This window comes from Astatotilapia calliptera, chromosome 8 (assembly GCF_900246225.1).
Source record: "Astatotilapia calliptera chromosome 8, fAstCal1.2, whole genome shotgun sequence".
Classification (NCBI taxonomy): domain Eukaryota; kingdom Metazoa; phylum Chordata; class Actinopteri; order Cichliformes; family Cichlidae; genus Astatotilapia; species Astatotilapia calliptera.
In genome coordinates, this window is record NC_039309.1 from 17,219,279 (window position 1) to 17,244,067 (window position 24,789).

A 24,789-nucleotide genomic window follows, 5' to 3' on the forward strand; every position below is an offset into this window, starting at 1 on the left:
TGTCATAATACTTAACCTTTTGTGTAACAGATTAAAATAATACCATCTCTGAGCAGCAGTTTAAAGTGTATATTAAGACATATCTAAGAAGATATGAGTATAAAAATGGGCCACAACTAAACAGCCACAGAGCTACAGGTATAATCTCTGAATCGGGTTGTCTAATCCAGCGGTCTCCAACCTTTTTTGCGTCACGGACCGGTTTATGCCCGACAATATTTTCACGGACCGGCCTTTAAGGTGTCGCGGATAAATACAACAAAATAAAACTAGTACCGGTACCGAAAAAAAGAAGATTTATTCATAACACATGACCCAAAGACCCAGGAAAATCGAGTTAACGAAAAAACGATAACAAAATAACACTAAAAACCGATAAAAACCCTGAAAACCATACATTTTACACCTGAGCCTCAACTCTCGCGGCCCGGTACCAAACGACTCACGGACCGGTACCGGTCCAAGGCCCGGGGGTTGGGGACCGCTGCTCTAATCCATACTGCAAATGACCTCTGTAATAGTTTGACTGTTTATTACACATTCTGTGGTGTTTGCTTGGAGATCCTTTCTTCTGTTTAGACTGGCCGACAGGCTTGTGAGTGTCTATGTGGTTTGTTTAAGGCCAGTCAATATCGCAGACGGGTGTGAACCCCAGAAAAGTCTTAAGAACCCCGACATGTGAGTGGACTGTAAGAAGCACAGAAGGCAGGAGAAGAGTGTAAAGAAAGAGGAGAGGAGGAGGTCAGTCAAAGGAGACAAATATAATTTAGAAGGATGCAGGAACCACAAGACTCCAAAGAAATTCAGTTCATGTTAGGTGTGTACATGCTGAGTGTGGAAGTTAGTCACATCCACAGTCCACATCCTGCCGGATTCTAACTGTAATAAAAGCTTATCGGGATCAGTCTGTATAAGTTATGTTTTCCCTCCTGTCCATAATTTATGACGACTCCATCTGCTGTTTACATCACGTTAGATTTGTTGTCTGCTCAGCGCAGAAGCACGTGTTAGCATGCCCTTTCTTCCTCCAGCCTGTAATCGGCTTAGTGTGATGAAGGTTTACACGCTCCCGTTAGTATGAAATGAATAGGCTTGGAGATTTGAGTCTGTACCTTGTGTTAAAATGATGCTTCCTCTCATTTCTAAAGCAATCATTAATGTGTCTGGCCATGTGTGCAGCCAATTTCACAGAGCGGTCCCTCTTGAAACATACAATAATGAGCTCACTGAACAGTGATTCGCCACTCTAACATATACAGTGGAGTGCCGTGTTGCTATGTTGTAGTCTCTGTTATACAATAAACAGGATTTTTGTCTTTTGTAAAATTTACATTTGCATACGTTTACATAGAGCAGAGACCTAAAAATGTTAATCTGTTAGTTAATTAGGTGGCAGCTAATTTTTTTAAGGGTATTTTTATTGTGCGTTTCCTAATTTTCAGTCATATTCTATATAAATGGGCTAGTATAGCACTTTCCTACTCACTCTGAGCACTGAAAATGCTTTCCATAATTTTGCCATAATTTCCTTAGGGATTATTAAAGTATTCTGATTCTAAGCAATTACACACACACATATATATGTGTATATATATGTAAGATGCTCACATCAGCCACACAGATCTGGTTGTGAGCGCAACAGCCTCACCCACCTGGAGTTCAAATGTTCTTTTAGTGAGGGACAGCCAATCAGAAGAAACCTGGATTCAAAGGGGTGGGGTGGCCTCATGGGGGATTTATGTTCCCACGTTGATAGTTGGGCCTGTAAAGCATAGGATCAGGACCTTTAACCTTCAGAAGTCTAAAGCCTTGATTTTCCTCCACTGCAGACAGCTGGAGACCTGATTGCAGAGTAGTCATTTCTGTTATATTTCTTTGAAGTCCACCACCCGGGGAGCATGTGTAGTTTGTCCATTGTAACGGAAATTCTCCGCAGACAAGTCTATGTGGTCACAAAAACCAAGGAAGCATGTGGTCCGCACGGACCCTCATCGCCCAATGACAAAATTTACATAACTCAGACCCTCTAATGGACTTGCAAATATAGAAAGTATAATCATCAAAGAAAACCCTAACGCTAGCCCTACCTCTAATTCCAGGCAAGCAGATTTTTTTGTTGAGCTGGAAATCAGGGAACAAAGAAAACCTCAGAATATGAGGTTAGAGTATGGGTAGGGCTAGCATCAACACCTATGATGATTTACAGTTCAGAGGGTTAAATGGGAAGGGTTAACAAGCTTGTTTCAGGTAGAAGATGACCTGAGGGGCTGCATTATTGCCCAATATGTAATAAAGATGAACTGAATCAAACATATTTTATGGTCAAATTATTGTCAGTATCCATAGTTTTTTTTTCAGTTTTTATGATTTGTACACAAACAGATTTGAGAAAAAGACAAACAGATTGCAGCCCAAATTCACTCTCCCGTTTAAAATGGTTAAATAGTGCATGGATCTCTATGTTCCCTCACATTAGGTTCACCTTTTATTTCTGGCTGGAAAATGAATCATTTGTATGTAAAGGTTTAAAAGTGAACCATTTTGAACTACATCTGTTTGCAACAGGCAGTCATGAGCAGCAGTGCAACCCACACGCACTGCAGCTGTTTGGGACTTCTGCACTGGTAACCCCTCGATATGAGGTCAGACCAGAAATGAAGGTGGGGACTTTTCTATCAGTGCTGATAAATCAGCGCCTGGTTTTCCTTCACTTTCAGCACTCTTTTGTCTGCTGTAATAGTAGCCTTGTCTTTCAAGGGAGCCCAGAGACCTTGGCTTTTCATCTGGGTCATGTCATTGACTGATAGACTCTGCTCTGGCAAGATTACGTTTGTGTGTGTGTGTGTGTGTGTGTGTGTGTGTGTGTGTGTGTGTCTGGCTGCAGAGTAAATCTACTGGTCATTCTTTTTTGTGGTGCTAAGTAGCCAACCGTATTGGAAAAGGTAGACGCAAGGGAGACACTAGCAACACAATAACCCCCATGCAAGCAAGCAAGTGCTGCTGAATGGTTTTCAGTGTTTGACAAATGTGAAACATCAAAGTCATAACCAGCCTGCATTTATCCTGCATCTCTGCAGACAGCCCTCTCTTAAATATCACTTGAGTGGAAGCAGAAAAAACACCAAATTCCTTTTGGCATTTGTCTGAAATAACATGAGTAGTTCTGCATGCCTGCAATTAAAAACTGGGCTTCTATTATGTTTTTTTTTTTTTTTTAAATCAGTGTGTACTCGAGACAAAGCTAGCAGCGCACCCAAACAAAGCCGATTCAACAGTCATGTGCCTGAGTCTGAATTGAGCTTGTCTTAAAGCCTACAGGCATGAGGGAAATAAGCAAATAAGTAGATATCTTAAATTATTCTTTTTTAACTTAACGGCTGGCTCGGGGATATTAACCCTTTATTCTGGCGGTGCGGCGCAATGATAAGCCACCTGGACAAGAGCACATGCAATTGCGGTGTGCAAATGTGATAGCTTCTGCTGTGGACTAGTTGCTCACACAGTACATCACCCATGGATGAATAATACACACAGACACACACACATAGGATTTTTGTGTGTTTGAAAAGCCATTTTGCCTCATATGGCAACCCTAAATGTCTGACTGCAAGTAAAGAACCAGTTCTCTTTACACTTTGACCTTTGTAACATTAACACAGCTACATGTTGGGTCCCATGTTGATTCTCTCTGACTTTAAATGAGTCAGATGCATGCAAGATGCATCACATTAACAGTATTTTATAGCAGCGGGTATGAAAAATATGCTTGTGTTTTCTTTTTTGCTTCTTTTCTGTCAACAGAATACATGGTCACATATTGGCTGGTTAAATTGCTCAAGAGACATTTTACAAGACAGAACAACACATCTTCCTAAAGTTTTCTGAAATTGCAACCAGCTTCAGAAATGTCTAGAATAGTTTGTAAAAGGGATATGTATCAGTAACATGTTTTTTGTTCTGTCTCATTTAAGGAAGAATCTGTCTCACAGAGCCTGATAGGAACTGCCCCGTTTCTCTTTGTATATGTGTGTGTATATGTGTGTGTGTGTGTGTGTGTGTGTGTGTGTACGGGTTTGTTTGACAAAGACTGGAGGACAGCCCATCTCCCAGATACTGCACACTCAGAAAGAGAGAGAGAGAGAGACTTGTTACACTCCTCCTCAGGGATTTGCTTCTCCCCAGGGGGGCTGAGGGAACGGACCTGCTGCCCACACTGCTGAATGTGAGAGACAGGAAGAGAGGAGTGAATGGAAGGGCAGAATAAACGAGTGAGGAGTAAGAGGCTGGGGTCATTTGACGGGGTTTAGTTTCCGCTGGCATCGAGCATGCCTCGCTGGCAGGTTCTGGCCATCGGTGCTACCTGCGTACTGATCTGCTTCCAAACGGACTCGGTGGTGGCGGAGGAGCCACTCCTTCAAGGTCTAGCTTTAGGCCGGAGGCAGCGCCTGCCCCAGCCCACGCCGCTCACTCAGCCATGGGGCCGGTCTGCTGTAAACCGGACAGACTGAAGAAACAACATCTCCAAGGTAACGGGAAACAGATGCTGGAGATTTTTTACAAGTGTAGTAGACAGTGAGGTGGAGCGGCCGAGCAGCTTTGAGACTGTCAGATTTACAGCATGTTTAGAACTTTTATTTATGGAGCTTTTTTTTCACAGATTTAACATGACCGCCCTGTCCTCCTGCCCCACAAAGAACACTTTTAACGGATGGTGTTTTTTTAAAATTTCTATGCCTCAACAAGAGCAATTATATGAAAAGCTTTGCTGCAAAATGTGAATACAAAAGAGAATGACATGCTGACTACTTTGCAGAAAAGCACTGAGCTGGCTAATTCCTGTCTAACAACTTTTCTTTTAGTTTAATCCACTCATATTTTCACACTGCAGTATACTGACTTGTTGAACTTCTTCCCTTCTGTTTTAGGTAAAGTGGTTTTATACCCTTATGAGCAAATTAATGTCTCTTGGCAGTTACTTGCATGACTGAGAGGTCACTTGCACACAGCTACTAGTAAATTACAGCTGTTCCTGTGCTGTAATGCATGTTTGGAGAATACAATAGTTCTACTTTGTGGTTACAAGGGTATCTGTGTCTTTGGTTATGGTTAGCACTGCTACAGTCTGTAATAGATTGTCAAACTATAGATATCTGTAGATAGAAAGCCTATGGCATTTGACCCACTCATTTTGGACTACACATTTTGAAGGTTTGATGTTAGTGTTTTGGTTGCTGGCACGTGGATTTCATGGAACCAGAAGCTTATATGGAAGAAAAAGTGGAGTGCTAAGTCCAGGTAGCTTTGTGGAAAAGTTATTGCATTCAACCCCCTGTAAAGTTCTTATGAAGCAGGAAACCACCCATAGGCTGTAAACATTCTTGTTAATGCTCAAAAGTTAGGCGTTCTAACGAGACCGTCTGTTGGGAGTTACTTGCTTTCTGGTGCCTCAAGTGGCCACTAGAGGACGTGCAGTCTTTCAGGAACTTCATTTTTAAGTTTCAGAGGCTGCCACTTGGTCATACCACTATTTGATCTCGTAGCCATCACTCACTGTATAGTTGGTACAACATATCAGGAAGCAGAACCTGTTGTGTAATCTATTTTTATTGTTTTTATTGTTTCCCTTTCTTGGTCACTCATTCATTTGGAGCCTATCCCAGGTCAAGAAGCAGGGTACACCCTGGACAGGTCGCCAGTCTGTCACAGGGCTGACACATAGACACAGTTACCAATTAACCTAACCCCACTAACTTCATGTCTTTGGGAGGAAGCCGGAGTACCCGGAAAGACCCCATGCACACAGCTCCATATGTCCATTCCTGGAGTAGAGTAACTTCAGAGTAACTATAGTAACTAACAGAGTAACTTTATATGATTTCCCTTAAAAAAAAAAAACTTGACCTGCTTATCTTACACCAACCCTTTATGCAGTTCCTTAGTTCATCCACTATCTGAAACAAGCTGCTCATGCTCTTTAACCGCTCCCTCTCAAAAACCCACATTCTTCTGATTGTCCAGTTTCTGGAAGCTTACTGAGGGGCAGTATCCAGATTTATAAGCTTTACTTTTTATATTTTGCAGGTATGTTGCGGCTGAATCAGATGATGACACAAGTATATTACCTGTATTTCTTATTATTTGAAAACCTTTAATGCAAACATACTGAAACGTCTTTTGCTTGTTTGCTGTAACAAATAATAGTGTTACTTTTCCTGTCAATTAATTACATTTCAAACAATTTTTAAATGATAGGTAATTGATACATTTTTTTAAGCAACTTCATAGATGGGGGATGCCAGCAAAATAATTGTTCAATTTTGTTTAATAAGAAAACAGACAGCCAGTCCACAGGATAAAAATATAAGTGACATAAACAGGGCTGCACATAAGTGGTCCGCAGGTGTGCATTCGCTCTCTACATAAAACACGTGCACTAGATAAGACGTTGCAACGCACGTTTGCGTACATAAGATTTTCTGGAGGAGGACAGACCTTTGTTTAGAACTCCTAAAGATGTCGAAGAAGCAAGCTCCTTTAAGTAATTACTTTGGTGTTCCTCCACCTCCAAAGAAATGTCAGAAGAGTCCGAACCGCAAAAGAAGCGCGTATTCTCGGAAAAGTGGTTAGAGGAGGTGAGCTGGCTTCAAACAAATGATGAACGCACAAAGATGTGGTGCAGAATATGCTGTCTTTTGTGTTCACTTGTGTGCACCCCTGGACATAAATATACTTGTCAAGTGTTCTCTGACTGTGAGGTGTCCACACTTGAAAAAGACCAGACTTTGAATTTCACTCAACTTTATTTAGACCAACTAGTTTGATAGCTGGTAGGTAGCAGCAGGTAAAAAACCTTTCAACACAAAAATAAAGAACATTTCATTAATCATTCAGATAAATTACACAGAAGACAGATGAAATAACAAAATACACTTCAGTAAAGCCATTTACCATGTAATTAACTGTGGTTCTTAAATAAATATACACAATGTGTCTTCTTTGCATTTAACACTTTTTTATAAACAATTGTATTTTAAAGTATACACATTCTTTTCTGTCAATATAATTAAACTTAAATGCAGCAACTATTTCCCTAAGTGTAAAACATTTGCACAACTGAGCTTCCATAGTCCCAGATACATCTGCAAAAGCAAAATGTGAACTCAAGAGCTTACCGATAGCCTGTCTTGTTCAAAGTCTTCCTCACAGTGGAAAAGTGCTTTGTTTGCCGTCCTCTCAGTATGTTGCACCCGGGTCAAATGACTGCTGCATGCATTTAAAGGTTTACTTGGCACGCCCACCCTTGATTGCTCTAATGTGGCTCACCTGGCAGGGCGGCGCACACCAGGCCGTGCTTAGTTGTTGATTGCACCCAAGGTCTAATCAGCGGCCATGGGTAAGCAGCAGCACCGAACAGGTAGAGGGCAGGAGGAGGAAAAGAGGAATAACAGCCACACCTACTAGGTCAGCGCGACAATACTTATGATGAGAAAGTAATGCACTACCTCAACTGAGTGCAGGTATCTCAACCTATTGTGACAGTTTACTAAGTTCTAACAGTAACTTCAGCTAGGAGAGCTCTTGTTTATACTCCTGTCCTCCTCCACTCATCCTTTCCACTCCTTATCGTTTATTCCACAGTGTCTATGAGCTTTGTGACATTTAAATACTGAAGCAGGATTTCTCCAGGGCGTATCTTCAATGGAATATACACAGGCACTCCTAACTCCTAACACTGCAGCTTTACGCATGTGCTCTGCAAACATTTATCCTCTTTGCAGGCTCAAATGTCAACCTCTGTCTCATGCCTGTGTGGAGCAACCAAAATCAAATTCATTGCAGGGAGCTGAAGAGGAAAACCCAGTCAGACGACTGTCTGCAGTAAACATTATCTTAACTGGCTGCAAATAGGATCTTTGTGTCGCTGGTCAATCCAGGCTTGGATGTTCCGATTTAAGTGGCTCTGTGTGTGTAGAGGAGATCTGGTAGCACTTTAATGTCCAAATCTCTTCTCTACATTTTTATCACCCCTCTTCTCCTGTGGACTTATTTACGACTCATGCTTCTATGACACTACAGATATTGCTCATTAATACAAGCAAGCTTGACAGTGAGTCTATTTCCTCACAGTATTCCCAGACAGTGGAGCATTTGTGATGACACGCCGCTGTGTATTGTTGATCATGGTAGTGTGAGTTTGAAAAGCTGGGTGACAATGGCACTTGGCTTTATAGCACCACTGTTTATATTTGGTTTCCCTTCTCACAACTAAATGACTGTAACAACAGTGACTGTGCAGCCACAGCCAATTGCCCACATCTAACCCTAATGCCCAAGTGCTGCTGAAGATCACATTTCACACATTTGAAAAACAAAAATAAGATGTTTGGTATTCTTATATCAACCTGGTGTCGCTCACTGTGACTCACACCGAGTTTACAGTACGATGTGATTTTCTTCCCCACATGTTTTCAGGCAGCTATGAGCTTTGCTAATGTTTTAGATCCCTCACTTCTTCTCTGGACCACAGTGTGGGTCACAGTGCAAAAGTACAAGCACCCAATAGGACAACTCTGCCATCTAGTGGTAAGAAACCCACATTTCTAAAGCACAGTGATTTTTCAACCTGGTTTATCCAAACGAAACAAGTTTAATACACAAAATTTAAAAATGGACATTTGCTGCTGTCAGAAATATTATAAAATATCTTTGATAAAATAAGATAATTTTCACTTTGAATTCACTAATGTCCCATCTAAATGTCTCATCTAGGGAGGGAAAAGAAAATCTGCTACCTTGTTCATCTTCAAATAACATTTTTTAAACCTTTAAACGATGTTGATATTTGAGCCTAAATTAAGACCTTCAATTTAAATTTTAAAAAGGAGTTTTCAAGAGATTGAGGGGTTATTTCAAAATGTGATTATGTTATTTATTTTTTTAATTGTTTAGAAGTTGGATGTGTGTGTGTGTGTGTGTGTGGGGGGGGGGGGGGGGGGGTGTATCTTCAAGTGTCATTGTCTGTAAAATGTTCAGTTTGATGAATAAACTATACATTTAGATATCAACACCCTACCAGCAAAACTGTGGTTTCTCCAGTCCTTCAAATCAGCTCTTGTTCTTTGTTGTTACATCATGAGGCCATATATGGGCTCAAAATGTGGTCATAAATATTTTGTACTTGTAAAAAAGATTTGTATGTGTAAAAAGAATTTGTGTGTGCGTAAAAAAGATTTGTATGTGTAAAAAAGATTTGTGTGTGGACTTAGAAAAAAAAAACCTGCAAGTTACAAGTACGGATTTTTGACCCTATTTTTCTTCCCTTCATCTGATTGGTCAATGTCATGTCAATCACAAATGTAACAATCCAATCAGAGAACAGATGGGTTTGGCTGTCGAGGGGCGCTTTTTTTGAACTGCAGGTCTTTGAAGGGAATAAATGCCCTTTTACATGCCAACCCAGCGTTTTCCTTCATCACCACGAAGGAAAACAGCTGTGGTCGTCCGAGTTTGGTGATTTTTATGTCACAGGTCTACGTGTTTAATACAGGGACTTCCACAGCCTTTTCAACAGCGCTGCGGACCGCGGGGTGGGGGCGGGCAGTGTTTTGGAAAGGACAGTCTTCATTACAAAGCTTTCTTCGTTATGAATTAGCATACATGTTTTTATTGAACATTTGAAGAACTAGCAAAAAAAACAAATTCTTGTAGAGGACATAAAGTCAGAGATAGAAAAGGCAAGGAGCAGGTGCATCTAGTACAGGTAGAGCTGCTGCAAAAACCCACAGAGCCCAGCAGCCAGCGTAACAAATTCTGGATCCTTTGCTTTTAGTTAGCAGTTAGCATTAGCAGCGTATCCTGCATCCGATGTGAAAGGACTTTTATGCTGCGCACTGTGACTCACAGCAATGGTCCTGGGTCAGCCCTGACTTTGTGTTAAACTAATCCTAAAGTAATAATGTTATTTCTAACCACTGATATACCACAACTTTTTCCTTTCAACAGCTACTGAAAGTTAGGGGACCTAGCTGCTATCGGATATTTATATAGCGATCCTCCAGCTTCAAACGGTATCACCCTTCAAGGACCTGCAGTTCAAAAAAGCGCCCCTCCGACAGCCAAACCCATCTGTTCTCTGATTGGATTGTTACATTTGTGATTGACATGACATTAACCAATCAGATGAAGGGTAGAAAAATAGGGTCAAAAATCCGTACTTGTAACTTGCAGGGGTTTTTTTTCTAAGTCCACACACAAATCTTTTTTACACATACAAATCTTTTTTACGCACACACAAATCTTTTTTACGCACACACAAATCTTTTTTACACATACAAATCTTTTTTACGCACACACAAATTCTTTTTACACATACAAATCTTTTTTACGCACACACAAATCTTTTTTACAAGTACAAAATATTTATGACCACATTTTGAGCCCATAGCCATATTCACAGAGTCACAGTACCAAAACCTATAACTATATACCTTTTCTAGATTTTAAAATGCCCTTAAAAATGAAATAAATAAATAAATAAATAAATAAAAAGTAAATATCCAGCTCTTAGTCCAAGAGCACCTTTGGGATGTTTAGGACATTCAATCGACTAGCAGAGGAATTATCTTTCATTTGTACTGTTATTCACACAACCATTACCGTTCTGTCTCTGAGATACCCCGAGCAACATTGATAGATACCCTTTTAGCCAAAGATGCTAGTCTCAAAAGCACTGTGTCAAGGATCTGCAATACACTAGCTCCCAAGTAGGCTTTGAATACAGTTCTAGAACAAGAAACAAGAAACTGTATCTCCACTTTTAAGATTAGGCTTGAAACTTTCCTTTTTTTGCTAAAGCTTGTTGTTAGTGCTGGATCAGGAAACCCTGAATCCTCCCCAGGGCTCTAGACTAACTTTTTGACATGGGCGCACCGGTACGCCTAACTTTAAAAATTTAGGCGTACCAGCACAAAAGTTAGGCGCACTCAAATTTTTCAACCGCATCGCTTAACACCGCAGTTTTACTTGTGCACTTTCTTTGGGGGGGAAGTCCATACAGACAATATTCATTTCTAAATTATTAACTAACAAACTTGTGCTTAAAGTGCTTTGTCAATATTGTAGAAAATGTTAAACTTAATCATCTCGGCCTCCTCTGACGACCTGTTTGCTGCTGTCTGTTGCTGAAAGGCAGTAGGGAGAGGGGACACTTGGGCAGTGCATTTATTGCAGCATATAATGTGTTTCCTGGATACACTGTGCTTTTTCAGCATTCAAAGATTGATGGCACCGTGTTAGAGCACTGGCTATGAATTTCAGACAGATCAGGCCTTAACTTAACAAAATTTATTTTCATCTTTTTTTATTACCCACAGCTACATCCACTTCTCTCAGGCGTAGGCTGCTCACTAGGGCTGGGTATCATCACTGATTTCTATAATCCATTCGATTCCGGTTCTCAAAGTCCTGATTTGATTCAATTTAGCCTCAGACAGTCAGAAATAATATAATTCTGATCATTTATCAATACTGACACACATGAGACTTCATCAGAATTGTGAAAATCACAGCAGATGCCTTTGTGTGAAAGTAACTGAGAATAAAACACAGAAAAACATGGAGATTTTTCTGGTCTGGCTTTTGATAGCAGATAACCTTAAAAATATTCTGCAATATTCTGCAATTTTGCATAATTTTAAGAAGTTTAAATTTCTTCAGTATTGAACAGCAGAAATTAGACTTTCTTGTCCGAGGTCATTTAAGTGAAAAAAGAAAAAGACAGCGCTGTAAACAACGGTAGACTGGTGGGTAATAAGCAAATGAATAATCCAGAAAACAGGGATTTGAGATGGCAAACTGTTCTTGAAGTACAGAGAGAGAGAGAGCTGTGCATGAAGTGCGATTTTTATCCTGGTGGAAGCAAAACAGCAAAAGTCAGAGGGAATTCATGACGACATTGATCAAATGTGAAGCGTAGTTTGCTGCTTCTTTTGCTGCTGGCTCGGCGAATTTTGGCTGGAGAGAGACAAAACCTGCAGCTCAGAATCAGCGCAAAAAAGACGTAAACACAGAGCGGACCCGACGCATCAGAATCGCTAAGCTCCGACAGCGTGTCCGTGTACGGGCTGTCGGGTGAGAAAGCCGAGAAAGACAAAGCTGATTCTGTGTCGGGTCCGCTCTGTGTTTATGTCTTTGTGTGGAATCCGTTAATGAATTGATATCGCTTTATTCAAGCTACTCACCTCTCTCTTCCACCTGCACTTCCAACTGGACCACGGCCAATCAGAGAGGTCCCGCCCCTGACTATCTCTGATTGGTTTAGTCCACAATAGGGGCATAATGTGTGTCTGTTGTTGACCACACAGAGAGTTGCAGAGATTTTTTTTGTTTGTTACCCGAACAGAAATATTTATTTTGGTCGCACCAAATTGGTCGCACTCTACCGAACGCGATGGGCGCGTGAAAAAAGCCCCAAACGCCCCTAACTTGACGTGTGCACATTCGCACCTCTACGCGTGTCCAAGAAAAATCCATCGCGCCCCAAAATATCATATTTTAACGCGCGTGAACCGGAAATGTGGGAGGGATGTGGGAGGAAGTTTTGCAAGACCGGTATCTTTGCAAGATGGCAGCTGTCGAGCTAGCGCTTGAAAAGAGAGAGTCTCCTTTCTCTATTTACTGTGGAGAGCAGAGTAGCGGCGTAAAGGACATCCTTGCCGTACCTGGGTCCATCAGGTCCTCCAGAGGCATGAGCAGTTTGGTGAGTTTCACCACTTGCTCCAGGAGCTGCGCCTGGATGACGGCCGATTCCAGCGCTATCACCGTCATTCACTCGGCCAGTTTGAGGACCTGCTGTCCCGCGTCGGTCCCAGAATCGCCCGCCTAGACACCGACTACAGGCGCTCAATCCCACCTGCAGAGCGCCTGTCCGTCTGCCTGAGGTTAGTAAAAGTGTTTAATACGTAGTCCTTTATTGATACCTGTGCTAATATATGCTAAACCATCCATTTATACACTGCTAACAGTGAATGCTGTCGGTGTTTACTGAAAGCAAACTGTGGTACAAAGACGACTGTTTATAATATTTCTAGTGATACTCAGAAGGTCTCATCAAGTCCCGATTTAATTCGATTTATGCTGTTATCAGTGTTTGAATGATAGCATGGCTGTGGTGTCACATCAATGTATGCGCTCGGTGTTTGCTGATATCAAACTGTAGCATTAGGACCACTGAGTTAACCTTTGTAGTGATACTCACTCCTTTTTATTTAGACCTGGTTTAATTCTGGGATAGTTGAATGTTTGTATATAATCCCTGCAGCTGTCAGACTCTATAGCATGGGTCACAGCCTTTATTAAAACAGAGTTAGATAAAACTGTGAACAGTTTGGTTCATCTCTAGTTACATGGTTCTATCTTGATAAGCTGTCTTATCACAGATTAATTTTTCAAAAATATTAATGATTTAAGCAAGGAAAGGGCTACATGTCAACACACAACTCTTTATTTCTATTAATGTCTTACTTCATTCCTACCTGATTGACATGTTTAGGAATTATGAGTGATTGGCTCACTGTAGTGGCAAAAGTTGCTACCAATCAAATTATGATATATTAAAGTTAAAATAAAACACAACTGTTTTAGATATTATCTAATATACATTTTGTAATTATCCTTATAATTACAAAATGTTTTATGTAAGATTTAAGTTTTGTGATTTAAATCTGACATCACCAAAGTATTTTGGAATTTGAATAATGTATTTTGTAACTGCAGTACACATAATACTGATTTTGAACAATTTTGTCCAGGTTCCTTGTCACCGCGGACTGCTTCAGCACCAAGCGTTCAGTTACAGAGTCGGTGTGTCAGATCACCCCCCAGGCAGCGACGGCCATCTGGGACTGTCTAGTGGACGACTTCATGGCTGTGCCTTCACCTGGAGACTGGCGGTCCATCACAGAGGGACTCCAGGAGCGCTGGAACTTCCCTCTGTGCTGTGCAGCTCTGGATGGGAAGCACGTCCATACAAAGGCACCCCATATATCATATAGGAGACACACACATTGATATACACTAAATATTTATTTCATTTCTTTTTTGTGGTGCCCAAATTTATGCACCTGCTTGATTTTGTTTAAATAATTATTGCACACTTTTTGTAAATCCAGTAAACTTCTTTTCACTTCTCAAATATCACTGTGTGTGTCTCCTGTATGATATATTTAACTGACATTTTTTTTATTGTAACAACCAACGATTTATACAGGAAAATGATGTCTATTAACAAGGTTGCCCAAACTTCTGCATCCCACTGTATTAGTATATTTTGTCATTAGTATAATATGAAATAAATTCTACATGTGTCAAGTCGTGTGCCAACATTTGCTGTGTAGTAGAACTGAGACATTAGTCATTATAAAAATGTATTTCAGAATCAGAATCAGAAAGGGGTTTATTGTCAAATGTTGAGCAGGTTTACAACATTAGGAAATTGCTGCGGTGCTTCAGTGCAAACATAGTGTCATAAATAGCACTTAAATAGACATGAAAAAAAAAATAAAAGTAGGGATAAGAATTAAAAGTGCTACGTAGAAAGATATGTGCATGAGATAATGGATATACATGAGAATAAGAATTAAGAGTGCTACGTTGAAAGATATATACATGAGTGCAGGTGGTGATCAGTGCCAAACATAGAATGATGCAGTGACACAGCGTAGGGTCATGTGTTAGTGGCGGGAACAGTCATATGGTTATTGTTCATGTGTCCAACAGCAGAGGGGAAGAAGCTGTTCTTGTGGCGAGAGGTTCTGGTGCGAATGGACCGGAGCCTCCTGCCTGAGGGGAGCAGGTCAAACAGACTGTGTCCAGGGTGAGAAGGGTCAGCTGAGATCCGAGCTGCACGCCCCAGTGTCCTGGAGGTGTACAGGTCCTGCAAAGATGGGAGTCTGCAGCCAATCACCTTCTCAGCAGAGCGCACAACACGCTGCAGTCTCTGTTTGTCCCTGATAGTGGCTCCAGCGTACCACACGGTGATGGAGGAGGTGAGGATGGACTCGATGATTGCAGTGTAGAACTGCATCATCATCCGTGTTGGCAGGTTGAATTTCTTCAGCTGCCTCAGGAAGTACATCCTCTGCTGGGCTTTCTTGATGACGGAGGTGATGGTGGGCTCCCACTTCAGGTCCTGGGTGATGGTGGTACCCAGGAAGCGGAATGAGTCCACAGAGGTGATGGGGGTGTCAGTCAGGATGATGGGGGGGAGTGGGGCTGTGTGCTTCCTGAAGTCCACAATAATCTCCACTGTCTTCTGGGCATTCAGCACCAGGTTGTTGTGGCTGCACCAGGACACCAGACGTTCAACCTCCCTCCTGTAGGCAGACTCATCCCCGTCAGAGATGAGCCCAATAACGGTGGTGTCATCTGCGAACTTGATTAGCTTGACAGACTGGTGGGTGGAGGTGCAGCAGTTGGTGTACAGGGAGAAGGGCAGAGGAGAAAGAACACAGCCCTGAGGGGAGCCGGTGCTGATGGTCCGGGAGTCCGAGACATTCTTTCCCAGCCTCACGTGCTGCTTCCTGTCCGTCAGGAAGTCAGTGATCCACCGGCAGATGGGATCAGGCACATTCATCTGGGAAAGCTTGTCTCGGAGATGGTCTGGAAGGATGGTGTTGAAGGCAGAGCTGAAGTCCACAAACAGGATCCTGGCGTAGGTTCCTGGGGAGTCCAGATGCTGCAGGATGAAGTGTAGGGCCATGTTGATGGCGTCGTCTACAGACCTGTTGGCTCTATATGCAAACTGCAGGGGGTCCAGGAGGGGGGCCGTGAGGGTCCTGAGATGGGAGAGAACTAGGCGCTCAAAAGACTTCATGACCACAGATGTCAGAGCCACGGGTCTGTAGTCATTTAGTCCAGTGATCCTAGGTTTCTTGGGGACAGGGATTATGGTGGAGGACTTGAAGCAGGCAGGCACATGACATGCCTGCAGTGAGGAGTTGAAAATGCCAGAAAACACTGGGGCCAGCTTGTTTGCACAGTGTCTGAGGGTGGCAGGAGACACGCCGTCTGGGCCGGGAGCTTTCCGAGCATTCAGGTTCTTAAACTGCTTCCTCACATCTGCTTCATGAATATGAAGAGTTGTGGTGTGAAATCCTCTTTTGTGTGGGGTGAGGAGGGGGGTGTTGTAGGTGAACAGTTTGAAGGTGGTGATGGCTCTATGGAGGGGGGAGAGGTGGGGGAATGAGTGTCCAAAGTGCCTCTATTGTTGGGGCCGTTGGAGGTGTGAAGGCTGCCTGATGGCTCGTCAAAACGGCAGTAGAAGTTGTTAAGGGTGTTGGCTAAGAGCAAGTCATCAGTGGAGTGGGGGGTTTTAGGCTTGTAGTTTGTAATATTCCTAAAACCTTTCCACACAGAGGCCGAGTCATTCTCTGAGATCTGCTGCTGCATCTTCTCAGAGTGCTGATGTTTAGCAATGTCCACTTCTTTAGTGAACCTGTACTTGGCCTCTCTGTAGCAGTCCCTGTCTCCGCTTCTGAACGCCTTTCTCTTTTCCAGCCACAGCTTTTTGAGTTTAGGAGTAAACCAGGGTTTGTCATTGTTATAACTCACCCTGGTGCGTGATGGCACAATGCTGTCCTCACAGAAGTGGATATAGGAGGTGACAGTGTCCGTAAACTCGTCCAAGCTGTTAGAAGCAGCCTTCAATGTGTCCCAGTCTGTGGTCTCCAAACACGTGCGAAGCTCCTCCACAGCCTCGTTGCTCCACAGTTTTTTAGTCCTCACGACAGGTTTGGAGAGCTTCAGCCTCTGTCTGTACGCGGGGATTAGGTGGATCATGACGTGGTCAGAAAGTCCGAGTGAAGAGCGGGGCACCGCGCGATAGGCCCCGCTGATCGTGCTGTAACAGTGGTCCAATGTCCTCTCCTCTCTGGTCGGGCATTTAATATACTGCTTATATTTCGGGAGCTCATGGCTCAGATTGGCTTTGTTAAAGTCCCCAAGAGCAATGATGAGAGAGTCCGGGAATGTCCGCTCCGTGTGGAGAATCTGCTCCGCGAGTGCGCACTGAGCTGCCTGCGCATCTGCGTCTGGCGGGATGTAAACAGCGGCCAGGATGAATGAAGCAAACTCCCGCGGAGAATAAAACGGTTTGCAGTGGATAAAAAGATATTCCAGAGAGGAAGAGCAGTGCTGAGCAATCACTGTCACATCTGTGCACCAGCCACTATTGATGTAGAAGCAGAGACCTCCACCTTTGGACTTACCGGAGAGAGCGGCCTGCCGGTCCGCGCGCAGCAGATGGAAGCCCTCCAGCTTGAGCGCGCAGTCTGGGATGTTCTCACTGAGCCACGACTCCGTAAAACATAAGACACAGGAGGAGGCAAAGTCTCTGTTCATGCTTCTCATCAGGGCCAGTTCGTCAATCTTATTCCCGAGTGAGCGTACATTAGAAAGGAAGATCCCAGGAAGAGCAGTTCGCAGTCCGCGTCTCCTCAAACGCACGAGTGCGCCGGCTCGCTTCCCTCTCTTTCGGCGTCTCGCTTTCCTGGTCAGAGTCAGCAGTAAATCTGCCGCAGATGCGACAAATATTGGAAATAAATCCACAGGCGTTGTAGTCCTGTAGTTAAGGAGCTCTTCTCTGGTGTACGAGTATCCAGAGGAGTGCCCAGACACAGAAGAAATGCACAAAAACAAAACAAAAGTAACGCACTGAAGCACCAGGGCAACCATACGCGGCGCCATCTTGGTTGATTTTTGATTTGAAATAATATTAAAATTCTCACACAGAAATACATTAAGCATAAATATATAAAATATAAGTATTTACAGAGAGACAGGAATAAAAAGGACCAGCTGCTCTCCAGAGCAGGAACCAGGCTGAGGAGGAAATGCTCCATTGGAGACTGGTGTGGCTCCAGCTCCACCACCGATGGACCGTCCTGGGACCCGTCCCTCATCTGCCTCGGAGCCATCCTCCCCTGTGGGCCTGTAAAACAGCACAAAACACAAAGAAATGAGAAGGCTGCTACTAGATTTTAATTTCAACATTGAAAAAAACAAACAAACCAAAAACAGGATATAATCAGATTGGTTGTAGATCTTTAGTAAAGGTGATCACAGGCAATCCCACCGACTAAAAAGGTATCAGTGCTTGCTGTACATACCTGTGGGTGCAGCAGCAGGAGCTCAGGGACTGGGGAGCCAGGAGAAGCAACAGGGGATGCTCTGCTTCAGAATCAGTTGGTTCTATCAATACAGTATTAAATGTTAACAGGTTGAATATAATAATCATAGAGTAGACAATGGTCCCTAGATTGCAAAACGTAAAAGTATTATTATGCCGCGGTTTGTCTTCATCTGCCTGCCACTTTCGTGCGCCTTTTTCCCTCGCGGTGCAGGTGTCTATTTCCGAATGAGGCTCATAGTTATGGGTGTTTTTGTGCTGTTTTTTCTATTGGACGTGATGGTTATCAAAACCAAACATGATAAATTTGGCAAGCGCAGGAGATTTGTCAATCAGGCTGCAGAATGCAATGCTGTCCGGTGCAAAAAAAAGAAAATGAAAATTAAGAAAAAAGAGGCAGTGACAGATGAACAGCGGGACCACTGTGTGCTGTTTATTAATAAACAATAAAATATATTCTTAAATGACAACATGCCTAAAAGCAGAACGGTATTTGTACGTCAGTGGGAAAATAGCGGTGGCTTGCTAGCTTTTGTGCGGCTTCCCCGGGTCAGTGAAAACTTTAGAGAAAACTTAAGAGAAATGAATGAACTTACCAGGTTGCCCGATCTCTTTACATATCTTCCTCCAAGCTCGGTCCTTTATATTCCTGTCTCGGTCCAGAAAGCAGCTGGTGTCGTACGGCTCCGGGTTGTTTGCTACGGCATTGATTAGTCTTCCTTCTATTGAAGAATAAAGGGCTTTGGCTGGATCTGCCTCTTTGAACTAGGTAACAGCCACGTCACCAGGCTCCTGATTGGTTGTCGCGGCGCGATTTGACGCTGGAGTTCAGATTTTTCCAACTCGAGCGGGGGACGCGAAACGCGTGTATGCAGAAAATGCAACACATAAACTCACGCGCGTGGTTTTTTTCGCGAGTCAAACGCCTGAAACGCGCTACACTCACGCGCGTTTCTGGCGTTTTCGCGTTTTCGCGACGCAAATCTGCTTCCGAATTTTCGCGGGAGCCGCAATCGCGGGTCAGCGCACCTTTCCATTGACTTTACATGTAAGCCTGACGCTCCGCCTGCCTCTATCGCGTTCGGTGTGAACACACCGTTAGTTATGCTGCAATAGGTGTAGGTTGCTGGGGGATTCCGATGATGCATCCTATGAGTATTTCTGCCTCAGTTACATTTATTACCCACTATGTGTTAACAGACCTCTCTACACTGAATCACACTTGTTATCAATCTCTGGCTCTTGTCCACAGCATGTCTTTTATCCTGTCTTCCTTCTCTCTCCCCAACCAGTTGCAGCAGATGGCCCCGCTCCTCCCTGAGCCTGGTTCTGCCGGAGGTTTCTTCCTGTTAAAAGGGAGTTTTTCCTTCCCACTTTCGCCAAAGTTTTTTTTACAGGGTTTTTCCCTGTATGTGTTATTGTAGGGTCTACCTTACAATATAAAGTGCCTTGAGGCGAATTGAATTGAATCCACCTTACCAAACCAAAACGTTTACCCCAGCATTTAGCCCACTCAAGTCCAGTGCAAATGTATGTTTTGGACTTGTTTTCAGTTTAAATGTATTATTTTGGTATCAAACATGCATAACATAGAGACCTAATAAGAGTTCAAAACCTCTTCACCTTAAGGTAAAGAAGATCAAATTCACTTATATATGTGTAACTAGTAAACAATGCTCTCTGCGAAATCTGCTGCTATCACAATTCCAACTTAATCCAAATAATCATTTCCCCTTTATCAGATCTGTGAGGTTTTTGGCTTATTATTTATCATGTTACATGTTTATGATATCTGTAATAGTTACTTGTTAATTCTTAACAGTAATGGTTTGTTTTAAATGTTTTTTCTGTTAGAGTTCATCTTCTCAACAATTTATTATCTTGTATTCAACTGCTAGGATACTTCAGAGAAAGTCCTGAGCAGTTTGACATTTATTTCAAGGTAAATTTATGAGGCAGTTCCCTATGAAGACAAAAAAACAAACAAATAACCAAAAATAAAACCCATCTAGTAGCATCACACTGCAGAGCACAAGTTTGATTCCACGATTAAGCCCTATTTCATCTCTGTTGTACTCACTCATACGCTTCTTCCTTGTGTGTCCCCGCAGGCGGAACAGGAGAGAAGGATCGGGCACCCATCAGCCATGAATCCTTCCTGCTCATGGCAAACTCCCAGAGTGATATGGACGACTGGGTCAAGGCCATACGGCGGGTCATCTGGGCACCATTTGGAGGAGGTAAAGCCAAACCTTTGAACTGAAACACGAAAAAAACATATTAGGCCACCAATCAGTAGCAACTAAAAATCCATATTTCTCTAAGGAAAATATACAAACATAAAAGCCAAGCTAACACTGCTTGTTTTTTTGTTTTTGTTTTTTTGTTTTTGTTTTTTGTTTTTTTGGCCTGTCCCGTTTGGCTCTTTTGCCATCAGAATTGTTGTCTAAAGGCAAAGAAAGATGCCCAACGGATTTACTTTACCAAATTGACCATCCCAGCCTTGCCATAATGGTCCATTTGATTCACCTTTTATTGTTTATTTTATTTTCACTTACTGAATACGGGACAGACTTGACTGGGGGAAAGAAGGGGAGAAAGAAAGAGGGAAAGAGAAACAGCTGAGAAGAGGGACGGGGGAGAAGGGCAAAAAACATAAACCAACAGAATGAGTAGAAAAAGAAAAAAAAGAAGAAAAAAAGAAAAAAAATGCATATATCAATCACCTGGGTCACCTGCTGAGAAAGAAAAAAGAAAACAAGCAGAAGAGAACAAGAGTAATAGAATAAACAACATCACAATGATATATGGGAATATGACAGTAAATACTAAATGTTAAACATTATTGTGCAGCACATAAGATCAACAGAACACAGTGTGCTTTGAGGTAGGAGCCAAAAAGTGTGTAGTTTGTGGGTGTGATCACCCGTGTGTACACCTGTGAGCATGGACGCGCTTGTTTTTTGTTTTTTAAAAGGTTCCTTCATGTAATAATCTGCTAGAGGGTGTGGGGGGGCCACAGCCCCGTCCTCCAGGGCATGAAGCAGGTATGGAGGAGATCAAAACTCCAGACATCCAGAGGCCCCCAGAATACAAGAGACCAAGGAAGACCAACAGAGGGGCAGCTGCGCCACTGTCCCAGAAAGAGCTGAGGAGAGTCCCAGATGAGGGCTCACTCAGCAGCCGCGGAGCAGAAGCCAGGGGGAGTTGCAGTGACGCGCCCGTGAGCTCCGCCGGCAGCCAGCCGTGCCTGAGTGACCGAGCCCCAGGCCGAGAGGCCGGGGGCACCCCACCTCCGAAGTGGCCCGAGCAAGCCCCAGGCTCCAGGCCCCGATAAGCGGCCGCCAAGGAGTGAGCCGGTGTGTACCTGGACGCCCATCCCCGGACACAAAGAACCACCAACGCACAGATGTCTGAGGGAGTCCGCCACTGGCAGGGGAAGTGGTGGTAGGGGGAGATAGGCCTCCATACCTTGGAGGGCCTGAGATGTCCCCAGAGAGGTGGCGCCTGACACCCAACCTGACATATAGACACAGAAATACAGGCACACACAGATACAAACATCCATTCCCACCCTTATGCTCTCATATACACTTACTCCACACTCAACCAACGTGGAGACAGACATAAAGAGACGTTGTACACACGATCACACTCCCCAAGCGTACTCTAAGCCCCAGGTCTAGGTACCCTTGCCCCTGGAGGGGGGGAACTGCACCCAGACCCAGGTGGTGTTACCCTTTTCCCTGCGGTGGGGGGAGGCAGACTGCCCCGACTCCGCAGCAGCAGGGAGGCCCCACACTCCAGACCGCAGTCGGACGGCCAACTCCTCCTCCTAGCCCCCCCGCTCCAGCAGGTCGCAGAGAATGGGGGTGAGAGAAGACTCCAAACCTCCCTCCACCCGCTCATTGTAGTGTTGATGCATGTGTGTTCTAAGGTGCATTTAAAACCCAGGAGGGCTTGGAGCTACCTGCCAGAGAGCAGCAGGTAAGCGCATGGTCCCTCCTGCTAGCCCTCAATGTCTACATGTATTTAACATTGAGAGGTGGGCAACGACGCCAGGGGTGGGGTGTACACCCTGATGGTACTTTGGATTCCGTGTATCGTGCCCACCCCCAAGATCCTATATGTACGTGTAATGAGAGTGTGAGTAATGTGAATGTCTAAATTGTGGGATAAAATTGAGGCAGAGGCAGCCAGAAGGGGACGGGGGGGGGGGTGGCCTCCTCTGCACCCTGGTGACATACCCCTACTCCAAGGTCCTGCATGTGTGGGTGGTTGTGGTGGAGCGGGAAGAGGGAGGCAGCTGGAGATGGGGAGGGAAGGAAGGGAGGGGCAAGTGACCCCTCCCTGGGGCCAGCTCCCCCGCTGACCCCAGTAGGCACCCCCATACTCCGCGACCCACCAGGGAAAGGGGGCCCAGGTCCATCCAGACCGGGGCCCAGCGCAGCAGCGCCTCCCGGCCCCACAGAGCCCAGGACAGTCCACCCAATCCCACCACAGAGAAAACTGCACCCACCCCACCATCCACTCTTCTTCCAGACTACATAAGACAATAAACACCCAGGCTGAGATCTTCCTCCACCTCTCCTGTATCTCCCCCTCCTGTAGAGAGAGCCCCTGAGGAGAGGAAAGCTCACGCCCATCCCGGACCCACCCAGGGGCAGCCAGGCTACCAGGTCAGTAACCCACGTCCGTCAGCACAGACCCTCCCCTAGTCCCGCTGCACGCAGCCGCGAGGAAACAGTCACCTGAGAGCCAACAGAGCCCCTAACCAGACATGACCGCTACCCCGGGTTGAGCCCCCCAAGGAAAATGCCTCCGGGGAACCCCCCGACGCCCAGCTAACACTGCTTTTGTTCATCATCTTTGTGTAAAAGAAAGCAAGATATATTATTCATATTTCTTTGCCAGCAATAATTCAAGGCATGCCTTCCAGTGCAGGAGATTTCCTCTCTGCCTTATAAGCTCAACACATCGCCCAAAATATATGAAACTTGCTCTTTCTGCTAGAATAGAAAAGACTGCAGTCCACATCTCTGCTCTGTCTTTAATGTTTAGGTAACACACTTGAGCTGAGCTATGCAAACTATCTCCAACCCCAACTCTGTCTCATTTCTTTAGCCTGCAGGTAATTCTCACCCTGTCTGCTCGGGATGTCTAAGGCCAGAAATATAACCAGGCCTGTCTGGTTATGATGTGGGGCATAAGGAGCAGCTGAGCAGGAAGGTGTTGGGTTACAAAGCAGCTCTATATTAACAGGGGGATAAATGTAGAATAACACATAAATAATATACTGTATGATATCATTAATCTAATTTTAATCCTTGTCTTTAGTAAAGCATGTTTAAGAGCTGCTGGCAACTAGCAGACCTATTCTTTATGAAAATTAGTCATTTATCTTTGTTTATTCCCTCAATTTTAGAAAATAAAAACACCCAAAAAAAGAAGTTCTGTAAGCTTGGCTGATGGAAAAATAAGGGAAGATCTATGACAAGCATGACTAGCTTAAATGTCCACACAAGAAACACAAATAACAGACGTTTATAAATAGCTAGCATAGGCCTAATTAATTAAGAAAAAGTTGCAATACCACAATGCTATGCACGGAGGTTAGCACTGCTCTCACAAAACAAGACGTTTTAAATGTGGGCTTGAATCCACTGGCTTGCTGGGGTCTTTCTGTGTGTAGTTTTCATGTTCTCCCTGCGTCTGTGTGGATTCTCTCCAGCTTACTTCTACAATCCAAAGGCATCCAGTTAGTAATTGAAAGGTCCCAAATTACCATTAAGTGTGAATGTGAGTGTAACGTATTTGTGTCTGTGTTAGCCACCCCCTCAATTTGGATAATAGAAGAAAATGGATAGATAGATTTTATACTTGGTGCATGAAGAAATGAGAGTAAAGAGTCCTGGGTCATCTTTCCAGTCACATGTTTATCGTTTTGGACAATGACAGCATTTCTCACTATCTGAACTTTTTTAATACCCCCCAAAAGATTGGAAAAATAATAATTCATTTTAATCTTGTAATAAATATGTGCTAGTTTTTTGTCTATGCTAGCTTTTTATTAAAACGCTAGCATTTTGTGCTAGCAACTGATAAAATTCTAACAGCATTTTTGTCCAGCTTTTTGTTAACTTTTCTGAAATGCTAGCTTTTTGTGCTGCTAGGACAAAAAGCTAGCATGTTTTTTTCTAGATTTTTGACCGTTGAAAAGATGGCAAAAAATGCTAGCTTTTGTGTAGGTCTTCGAAAGGAAAAAAAACTAAAGCACCTTTAAAAAGTTTTTTTTTTTTTTTTTTTTTTTGCCTGTCCCATTTGGTTCTTTAGCCGTCAGATTTGTTGTCTGCAGACCAACAAGGATACCCAATGGATTTACTTTGCAAATGGATCATCACGGCCTTGCCGTATTGGTCCATTTGATCGACCTTTGTTGTTATTATTTATTTTATTTTATTTTCAGTTGTTACAAACAGGACAGACATGACTGAGGGATAGGAAAGGGAGAAAGAAAGATGAAGGAAAAGAAAAACAGAAGGGGAGAGGGACAGAGGAAAAAGGGCACTTAAAAAGAGAAAGAAGAAAAAAAAATCTCCTGGATC

The 24,789-nt window shown here is 43.5% G+C and overlaps 1 protein-coding gene across 4 annotated transcripts in view; it reads left to right on the top strand.

The window, feature by feature from the left end:
- Positions 1–24,789, top strand: part of arhgap22b (Rho GTPase activating protein 22b) — a 52,882-nt gene that overhangs the window by 17,421 nt on the left and 10,672 nt on the right. For 3 of the 4 annotated variants that reach the window (XM_026177136.1, XM_026177133.1, XM_026177134.1), the window contains one exon: positions 20,296–20,424. In XM_026177136.1, the coding sequence (XP_026032921.1) occupies positions 20,296–20,424 (129 nt within the window). Of the gene's footprint in view, positions 1–4,086; positions 4,527–20,295; positions 20,425–24,789 lie in introns of those variants that run through there. The other variant, XM_026177137.1, reaches the window with a different exon arrangement.